The sequence below is a fragment of the Amblyraja radiata genome, chromosome 46 (assembly GCF_010909765.2).
Source record: "Amblyraja radiata isolate CabotCenter1 chromosome 46, sAmbRad1.1.pri, whole genome shotgun sequence".
Lineage (NCBI taxonomy): Eukaryota > Metazoa > Chordata > Chondrichthyes > Rajiformes > Rajidae > Amblyraja > Amblyraja radiata.
Genome location: NC_046001.1, coordinates 7,752,183 through 7,763,040, shown reverse-complemented (window position 1 = coordinate 7,763,040; position 10,858 = coordinate 7,752,183). Strand labels below are relative to the sequence as shown.

Genomic DNA, 10,858 nt, shown 5'->3' with positions numbered 1-10,858 from the left:
AAATTCCAGTTGGAATATTTTGGAGGACCAAGTAACCAAGAACCAAGAACCAAGGTTTGTAAGTTTATTGACCTCTGTAAATTGCCCCCTAGTGTGTAGGGAGTGGATGTGAAAGTGTTGAGGACATAGAACTGGTGTGAACGAGTGATCGATGGTGGGCTTGGTCTTGGTGGGTCGAAGGGTCTGTTTCCATGTTGTATCTCTATAAAAACGCAAATAATTCTGCAATAATCAATAATTGGTCAAAGGATGAGAGCTGTGGTGAGGAAAACCTATATTAGCCTGAAATGTGTTGGGAGCAGAAACTTTGATCACGCTCAGAAAGAACGTGGAAGAGCCGTGACCTGCACGAAATGGAGCCATTGGTGGAGGGCGGGATTAGACTCGGGAGCACTTTGTCGGCTAGTACAGGAACGACAGGCTGAGCGGCCCCCACCTGTGTCAGAAGCTTTCTGTGACTCCAGAGCACTTTGAATATGGCAGAACGTTGTCCCAAGGCACTCCACTTGAGCTTTAAACAAACAAAAGGAATTGATCTTTAATTTTTGCCGTGGGGTTTTCACGCTGTGATTCCCAAGGCAGGCCTGTAGTCAAAATGGTCTGTAATGGAATAAGCGGAGAAATTCACAGCGTCTGATTCCAGATCCTGTGGCTGCTTAGCGGATTCCTTGCGGGGATAGACAACTGTCCAAATCAACTCTTCACCTAAGACGCCAGGAGCAATCAACACGTTTGTTTAGTGGAACTCCATTTGCCTTTAGCTAAAGAAGCTGTTGTTCTCGGTGCTATTTGCAGAGGTTCCAGCTTTAGTCAAACTGTGTTTCTATTACATGCGATTCTGGAATTTGACTCCTGTGTTCTGGAAGTTGATGACAGACACAAAAAGCTGGACTAACGAAATGGCCAGAATGCTGGTCCTGTATCTCAGGAAGATGAAACTCTGAACCCCAGGACAAAACATATTCATCACCCATGTCCCTAAAACACAGATGATTTCATTATCATCCGTTTGCTGTATGGGGGATGTTGCTGTGTGTAATTTGGCTCCAATGTTTCCTGCACAAAAACAGTATGTGTGCTTCACTAGCTGTGAGCTCCTTTGAAGTGTGCTGAGGTGATTAAAGGTTCATTGGTTCTATGGGATGTTATTTGGTGCCATATAAATGCAAACCTTCTCATTTGTACATCACACCTGATGCTGGCGTCTTGATACCTAGTGCTCTGGAGGATGGGAGTAAAGAATCAAGAGTGGTTTATTGTGATGTGTCCCAGATAGAACAATGACATCCTTACTTGCAGCAGCACAACACAATATGTAGTAAACATAGTACACTGTCAACTACCACACACAACACACACACACACACACACGCGCACGCACACACACACACACACACACACACACACACACACACACACACACACACACACACGCACACGCACACATATACACACACACGTACACACACACACGTACACACACACACACATACACACACACACACACACACACACACACACACACGTACACACACACACACACACACACACACACACACACACACACGTACACACGTACACACGCACACACGCACACACACACACACACACACACACATATACACACACACACATATACACACACACACACATACACACACACACACACACACACACACACACACACACACACACACACACACACACACACACACACACACACACACACACACGTATATATACAGTTACGCTCATCATCCAGAAATCAGTAGCCAGTAACCAGCAAAAAGTTCAGGCAAAGGAGAGACAACTTTGGATTGGGCCAACTTCCCTGCTAAGTGCAGTTGTCTCAGGCGTTTATCTAAATAGCCACCCATTATCACTCTGAGTGGTCCATCCGCAGCAGTAAAAGAACAACCACCTTGTTCAAGAGAGAATGTAAAAATCTTCCCCCGACTACGTGAGGTCAGTCAGGTTTGCGCTGTTTGGACAACTGCTGAGAGCAGTGATTGGGAGCTAAATGAGCACATGAGCAAGTTTAAACGATGTCCCACATTGATTTGTTGAAGAAGGTGTTCTTATTAATTTGAGTTTTAAGAAGAGGTAGCTGTGGGTTGCTAATGTGGTACAGGTCTTGTGTTATTGTGTCTAAACTTGCAAAAGATGTTTGCTGAAGTGTCACATATTAATCAACTGAGTTGAAGTTCTCAGCACTCTCTCTCCGACACTGTGGCACTTCCATTCCCCAACAGGAAGGTCTCAGGCCTTCCGCTTCTTCATGGAACAGAGACTCAACCAGTTCCCCTCATCTAACGCTCGTCTCCATTCCCTCCGTCCACCGTCCCACCCTCTGGTTCTACATTGATCTGAAGAATGATCTTGACCCAAAACGTCATCTATTCATTCCCTGCACAGATGCTGCCTGACCCGCTGAGTCCCTCCAGCACTCGATCCCAACCTCTGCAGTCTCTTGTGCCTCTAGTTAGACATATCCCTGGTGCTTTCATCATGTGATCTGCTGCTGCCCCACCTAGCCCTTCCTTAGCTTGGTTGATCTTTATATTCACAACAAGCGCTGGTGTTCAATAGAAATGAAGCACATCACTTGTTTCCACTCTGGTCTCCTGCCCCTGGACTTCCTGCATCTGGGAGGCAAATGGTCCATTTCGGGAGACGCTCACAGTTCTGGAGACACACATTCAACAGGGCTCATAGAAAATCTGCTTCCGAGCGGACTGAGAGATGTTGTCAAAGGAAGGCGGATAGAATCATTTTTTAAAGTGGTTCTGGGTTACATAAAAGCTCCAACAAAGAGGTCTTGCCGAGGTTGGAAGTGGAGTTCATCGATAATGCGCGAGAGTTGTTATTTAAAAAACAAAATTCTTTATTAATTTGTGAAAGGAGCGTGCGAGACAGTATAAAGTGAACATTGATTTTATTCAGACAGTCTGCTTCACTTTAACAGGATGCGGTTAAACAAGCTCACTTCTAACAGGATGTGGTGCAGTCACAGCAGTTCCCTGTAGCTCAGCTTCCTTGTTCCAGACCCAGTATATTTACTTGGCCTGCATGCAGCCTTCCCATCAAATTGGACCATTTCTAACTTTATGAAGTTAGTGCAAACGATTTTTGTGAGCGACTCGAGACTCTGACTGTGGAACAGATTTTGATTTTTAACATTGTTATTTTGAGGGAGGGGGGGATTGCTGATACTGTTTTATTATTTTACCAAAGTTTTTTGTTTTTATTCCAGCGGGTTAAATGTGTACTGAATCCCACCAATTATAGTCCTTCATTGGATCCTCTTAAAACCGTAAGAAATAGGAGCAGGATTGGGCTGTTCGGCCCATCAAGTCTGCTCCGCCATTCGATTATGGCTGATCTAGCATTCCCTCTCAACCCCCTGTAATATGTTATGGAATTATGCAGCATGGAATCAGGCAATTCAGTGTGGCTGATCCACGCTGAACAAAGTACCTTCTGGGCTAGTCCCATTTTATCTGCATTTGGTCCTCATCCCTGTAAACCTTTCGAAGTGTATTTTAAACATTGAAGTTGTGCCCTTTCTATCTATGTACCCTCTGGCAGTTTGTTCCACATACCCACGAGCCTCTGTGAAAACCTTGCCCCTCAGGTTCCTATTAAATCTTTCCCCTTTCACCTTGAACCTGTGTCATTGGGTTTTCAACTCCCTTACCCTGGGGAGAAAGACTGTGACCATCCACGTTATCTCAGCACGACCCCTCTGGCAGTGTGGTGCTCTGTCAGTACTGTCCTTCCCACATTTCAGTGCTCCCTTTGCTCTGCCTCTCATGCAGTGCGGCACTCCCTCTCATGCAGTGCGGCACTCCCTGAGTACTGCCTCTCCCGACTAGCTACATACTAGCCCGTAAAAATGTGAACTTGGAAGGGCAGTTGTATGAGCAGCTTGGATGTGTTGGGCTTTATCCATCTGTACACCAGCATGGTGCATGGGTGAAAAGATTTGTTCTGACATTTAAACTAGTCCCAGTCATGAGTCCCAAGTACTCCTTGCTTTAAAATGGTGTGGCTGAAAGAACAAAATCCTTTTTTTGGAGTGTGAATTGTTTGGGATAAATAAATGACCTACGTGACCCATGGATACTGAAGTCCCTCGCACACTCTCACTTGTAGTCGTCCAAGCATGTTTCATTTGTCAACGCAGCAGTATTTTCTCATTTCAAATTGGATGACATGCCAAATGTGCCAACAAATGCAAAGGGATTTAATAATATTGATCTATTGTCAATAAAGGTTATAATGGCAAGGCGCAAAAAACACACACACACAACACAACACAACAGTCCCTCAGCACTACCGCTCTCACAGTACTGCCCCCCCCCACAGTGCTCCCCCACCCCCACCCCCCCACAGTGCTCCCCCACCCCCGCCCCCCCACAGTGCTCCCCCCCCCGCCCCCCCCACAGCGCTCCCTCACCCCGCCCCCCACAGTGCTCCCTCACCCCCGCCCCCCCCACAGTGCTCCCCCCCCACAGTGCTCTCCCACCCCCCGCCCCCCCACAGTGCTCCCCCACCCACAGTGCTCTCCCACCCCCGCCCCCCCACAGTGCTCCCCCACCCACAGTGCTCCCCACCCCCGCCCCCCCACAGTGCTCCCCCACCCCCGCCCCCCACAGTGCTCCCCCCCCCACAGTGCTCCCCCCCCCGCCCCCCCCCACAGTGCTCCCCCCCCACAGTGCTCCCCCACCCCCGCCCCCCCCACAGTGCTCCCCCACCCCGCCCCCCCCACAGTGCTCCCCCACCCCCGCCCCCCCACAGTGCTCCCCCCCCCACAGTGCTCCCCCACCCCCGCCCCCCCCCACAGTGCTCCCCCCCCACAGTGCTCCCCCACCCCCCCCCCCCACAATGCTCCCCACCCCGCCCCCCCACAATGCTCCCCCACCCCGCCCCCCCCCACAGTGCTCCCCCCCACAGTGCTCCCCCACCCCCACAGTGCTCCCCCCCACAGTGCTCTCCCACCCCCGCCCCCCCCCCCACAGTGCTCCCCCCCACAGTGCTCCCCCCCGCAGTGCTCCCCCCCCACAGTGCTCCCCCCCCACAGTGCTCCCCCCCACAGTGCTCCCCCCCCACAGTGCTCCCCCCCACAGTGCTCCCCCCCACAGTGCTCCCCCCCACAGTGCTCCCCCCCCACAGTGCTCCCCCCCACAGTGCTCCCCCCCCACAGTGCTCCCCCCCCACAGTGCTCCCCCCCACAGTGCTCCCCCCCCACAGTGCTCCCCCCCACAGTGCTCCCCCCCACAGTGCTCCCCCCACAGTGCTCCCCCCCCACAGTGCTCCCCCCCACAGTGCTCCCCCCACAGTGCTCCCCCCCCACAGTGCTCCCCCCCCACAGTGCTCTCCCACCCCCGCCACCCCCACAGTGCTCCCCCCCACAGTGCTCCCCCCCCACAGTGCTCCCCCCCCACAGTGCTCCCCCCCCCACAGTGCTCTCCCACCCCCGCCACCCCCACAGTGCTCCCCCCCACAGTGCTCCCCCCACCCCCACAGTGCTCCCCCCCCCACAGTGCTCCCCCCCACAGTGCTCTCCCCCACAGTGCTCCCCCCCACAGTGCTCCCCCCCCACAGTGCTCCCCCCCCACAGTGCTCTCCCCACAGTGCTCCCCCCCCACAGTGCTCCCCCCCACAGTGCTCCCCCCCCACAGTGCTCTCCCACCCCCGCCCTCCCCACAGTGCTCCCCCCCCACAGTGCTCCCCCCCCACAGTGCTCCCCCCCCACAGTGCTCCCCCACCCCCACAGTGCTCCCCCCCCACAGTGCTCCCCCCCCCACAGTGCTCCCCCCCCACAGTGCTCCCCCCCCACAGTGCTCCCCCCCACAGTGCTCCCCCCCCACAGTGCTCCCCCCACAGTGCTCCCCCCCACAGTGCTCCCCCCACAGTGCTCCCCCCCCCACAGTGCTCCCCCACCCCCGCCCCCCCCACAGTGCTCCCCCCCCACAGTGCTCCCCCCCCCACAGTGCTCCCCCCACAGTGCTCCCCCCCACAGTGCTCCCCCCCACAGTGCTCCCCCCCCACAGTGCTCCCCCACCCCCGCCACCCCCACAGTGCTCCCCCCCACAGTGCTCCCCCCCCACAGTGCTCCCCCCCACAGTGCTCCCCCCCACAGTGCTCCCCCCCCACAGTGCTCCCCCCACAGTGCTCCCCCCCACAGTGCTCCCCCCCCACAGTGCTCCCCCCACAGTGCTCCCCCACCCCCGCCCCCCCCACAGTGCTCCCCCCACAGTGCTCCCCCCCCACAGTGTTCCCCCCACAGTGCTCCCCCCCCACAGTGCTCCCCCCCACAGTGCTCCCCCCCACAGTGCTCCCCCCCACAGTGCTCCCCCCCACAGTGCCCCCCCCCACAGTGCTTCCCCCCACAGTGCTCCCCCACCCCCACCCCCCCCCACAGTGCTCCCCCCCACAGTGCTCCCCCCCACAGTGCTCCCCCCACAGTGCTCCCTCACCCCCGCCACCCCCACAGTGCTCCCCCACCCCCCTCCCCCCACACAGTGCTCCCTCACCCCGCCCCCCCCCACACACAGTGCTCCCCCACCCCCCCCCCCCCACAGTGCGGCGCTCCCTCATCACTAGACTAGAGCATCATCCTTAGCTCTTGTGCTCAGAGCTGTGGAGTTCAGCACAAGCTCGGAAACCTTTGACTCGCCGGCACCAGAGTGCGGCCCACTGAGCCACAGCTGAACCCATCAGAGGAGTAATGAGCTTGTCAAGGGCTTGTTCCAGCAGTGACACTGATTTGTTTCCGTGCCCATCCGACTTCCATCGCAAGGTTTGAGCCGGTCGGACGTTGCATCCCATGCGTCGCAGCAGCAAAACTGAAACAGTCGGGAGAAGAAATAATTGCCGTCTATTTGTCTTGAACAGGTTTAACATCTCCTTTCCATTGTGTCTGCCAGGTGGTCGATACAAGAAAGAAATCAATGTCAATGGTCAGAGCCACTTGCTGCTGATTAGAGATGAAGGAGGTCCCCCTGACACACAGGTGAGTGGTTGATCCAGGGGAGGGTCTGATCCCCACACCCGGCTCTCCCACACAACTTGTCTTCACCTTGCTGAGAATAGGAGTGGATAGGTTCATGAGTTCAGTTCTTAGGAGCAGAATTAGGCCATTCGGCCCATTGAGTCTACTCCGCCATTCAATTGTTGTTCATCTATCTTTCCCTCCCAACCCCATTCTCCTGCCTTCGTTCCATAACCCTTGACGTCCGTACTAATCGAGAATCTGAAAATCTCTGCCTCACAAATATCCATTGACTGCCTCCTCAGCCGTCTGTGGCAATGAATTCCACAGATTCACCACCCTCTGACTAAAGAGGTGTCCCCTCATCGTTGTAAACTCTAGCGAGTACAGGCCCAGTGCCTGATGAGCAGGTCCAAGAATAATTGGGCAAAACACAAAGTGGCGGAGGAACTCAGCGGGTCAGGCAGCATCTGTGGAGGGAATGGACAGGCGACGTTTCAGGTCGGGACCCTGTTTCATACTTCAGGTCCTGAAACGTCATCCTGAAAAAGGGTCCCAACCTGAAACATGGTCATGCAGACGGGACCCGACCCGAAACATCATCTGTCGAGTCAGAAGAAGGGTCCCGACCCGAAATATTGTCTGTCTGATGAAGGGACCTGACCTGAAATGTTTCGGAAGGAACAGCAGATGCTGGTTTAAACCAAAGCTAGATACAAAAAGCTGGAGTAACTCAGTGGGTTCGTTTTCTCTGGAGAAAAGGAATATATGATGTTTTGGGAAACGTCACCCATTCCTTCTCTCCAGAGATGCTGTCTTACTGCTGAGTTACTCCAGCTTTTTGTGTGTATGACCTGAAATGTCGTCGTGAAGAAGGGTCCCAGCCTGAAACGTCCCCTGTCCATTCCCTCCACAGACACTGTCTGACTGCTGAGTTCCTCCTTTGTGTTTTGCTCATGATTCCAGCATATAACCATATAACCATATAACAATTACAGCACGGAAACAGGCCATCTCGACCCTTCTAGTCCGTGCCGAACACGTATTCTCCCCTAGTCCCATATACCTGTGCTCAGACCATAACCCTCCATTCCTTTCCCGTCCATATAACCTTGTGTCTGGCAGGATAGCTGGGCGTTGGCGGTGGCGACAGCGTGCTGCCGTGTCCTTGGGGTCACTGGGCACGCACTGCGTTCAACGGCCATCTTCAACGTGCCGCCTTTCCATGGCAACATATCTCACCATGGCATGGGGGGGGGGGGGGGGGGAGGGGAGTGCTGTCTGCTGCCATTGTGTTACTGTCGGCTTATCCACAGTGAGGCTGTCTGAGGGCTCTCACATGAAAGGACATTCTTTTCTGTATTCACTTGGATCCAAAGCTTAAGATGTGTTGCCAAGGCAACTTGGGATAAACTGCACGAGTAAAATAACCAAACCAACAATGTGGATCAACAGAATCTTTAACAAAACACAGAGTGCTGAAGGAGCACCGCGGGTCAGGCAGCACGAATGGAGGGATGTGTAGGAAGGAACTGCAGATGCTGGTTGACACCAAAGATTGACACAATGTGCTGGAGTAACTCAGCGGGACAGACAGCAGCATCTCTGGAGAGAAGGAATGGGTGACGTTTCGGGTCGAGACCCATTTTCAGACTGAGAGTCGGGAGAGGGAGACGTAGAGATAAGGAAGGGTAGGGTGTGAAGGTATGGGGGGGGGGGGGACATTGGCAGGCGACATTTTGGGTGGGGGACCCTGCACCATATTGATGGAGGGGAGGGGAGGAAGCTGGGAGTACGGGGCAAGGGCAGGGGGAGGGCAACAAGAGCTACATGTGAGGGGTGGATCCAGGTGGGTGGGGGTGGGGAGAAGGGTGGCTACAATAGCCAAGGTGAGAAGTGGAGAGGGCAAAAGGATGCACTTGCCAGCTCCAGCCTTGGTTGCAATAACCACACCGAGTCCGTGCTGACCAGCGATCAACCCGTACACTAGCACTGCGAATGGCATGTTGGCCTTTATAACAAGAGCAAAGAGGTCCTTCTGCAGTTGTACAGAGCCCTAGTGAGACCACACCTGGAGTATTGTGTACAGTTTTGGTCCCCTAATTTGAAGAAGGACATTCTTGCTATTGAGGGAATGCAGCGTAGGTTTACAAGGTTAATTCCCGGGATGGCGGGACTGTCATATGCTGAGAGAATGGAGCAGCTGGGCTTATACACTCTGGAGTTTAGAAGGATGAGAGGGTATCTCATTGAAACATATAAGATTGTTAAGGGCTTGGACACGCTAGAGGCAGGAAACATGTTCCCGATGTTGGGGGAGTCCAGAACCAGAGGCCACAGTTTAAGAATAAGGATTAAGCCATTTAGAACGGAGACGAGGAAACACATTTTCTCACAGAGAGTGGTGAGTCTGTGGAATTCTCTGCCTCAGAGGGCGGTGGAGGCAGGTTCTCTGGATGCTTTCAAGAGAGAGCTAGATAGGGCTCTTAAAAATAGCGGAGTCAGGGGATATGGGGAGAAGGCAGGAACGGGGTACTGATTGGGGATGATCAGCCATGATCACATTGAATGGCGGTGCTGGCTCGAAGGGCCGAATGGCCTACTCCTGCACCTATTGTCTATTGTCACGATCCTACATACACTCGGAACAACTTACAAATTACAGAAGCTAATTAACCTACAAACCTACACGTCTTTGGAGTGTGGGAGGAAACCGGAGCACCCGGAGAAAACCCATGCAGGTCACAGGGATGATGTACAAACTCCGTACAGACAGGATCAACCCCGGGTCCCTGGCGCTGTGAGGCAGCAATACTACCACTGTGCCATCCAGGGGATGTCACCGGCCCCTCTCTCTGCTGGCCCCGAGGGTCTGGGGATGGGATGTCCTGGGACGGTAAAGATCTGCCGTCTCTCAAGAGCGCTGTCATTTTTATAGTTCATGCACAAAGCACAACATTTGTCCTCTGCTGATCACCAGCAACGGAATAAACATCTGATATCTTGTCACTGTGAGGAGATAATATCAGATCTTTCATTCATCTAGCATTTTGAAGAGAGGAAGTATTAAAATTTTAAGTGCCATTGAATATTTGAACTGTCTCATTTTAACTGCCCACGGGCATTATAACCAGTTCCACTAATATGCTGATTAATGAGCTCTGCCCTTGTCGTATAATGGGTCAATTTCCTACAATCTGTGCCCTCTCATCTGCCAGACATTGTTCCTTCAATAAATGACAATTTTAGCACAGAATGATGACTGAAATGCAGCCATTTCAGATTGATATTATTTATATTTAACCGTTTGATTTATATTATGGATTGTGCAAAGTCCTTCCTGAGCAGAATTGTCCAAGGCTCACTTCATTCATAAACTGGGGCCATCCAAAATGCTCCTCCATTGCCAGATCCGCTGAATACACTTTTCCTTTCCCTGATCCCTCTGTTCTCCCCGCTCCCACAACCTTGATTGTTGCATCTTTTTTCCCCGCTGCCCTTCTGCTGGAGGCTTTGACTCGAGCCCCACAGTGGCCATTTTGCTAGGCATCTGTTATTTTACCCAAAGATTACCCTTTCATGCACCACAGAAGCACCAGCTTTAGACGTTAGAGACACAGGCCCTTCGGCCCACCGAGTCTGCACCGATCACCCCCAACACTAGTGCTATCCTACACATTAAGGACAATTTACAATTTTACTAAGGCCAATTAAACTACAACCCGCACGTCTTTGGGATGTGGGAGGAAACAGAGCACCCGGAGAAAACCCACGCGGTCCCCCACCCATCTGGGGTCATCATTAACTTGAAACTCAACTGGACCGGCCACATAAACACCAGGACTACAAGAGCAGCTTTGA

At 53.3% G+C, this 10,858-nt stretch overlaps 1 protein-coding gene across 6 annotated transcripts in view; it reads left to right on the top strand.

Annotated features, from left to right (window-relative positions):
- agap2 (ArfGAP with GTPase domain, ankyrin repeat and PH domain 2) overlaps positions 1-10,858 on the top strand; it is a 123,304-nt gene that overhangs the window by 78,860 nt on the left and 33,586 nt on the right. For all 6 annotated transcript variants that reach the window (XM_033015783.1, XM_033015781.1, XM_033015782.1 and 3 more), the window contains one exon: positions 6,933-7,018. Coding sequence is in view for 5 of the 6 variants with exons in the window: in XM_033015781.1 (XP_032871672.1) it covers positions 6,933-7,018 (86 nt within the window). In the remaining variant the exon portion in view is untranslated. The remainder of the gene's footprint in view (positions 1-6,932; positions 7,019-10,858) is intronic.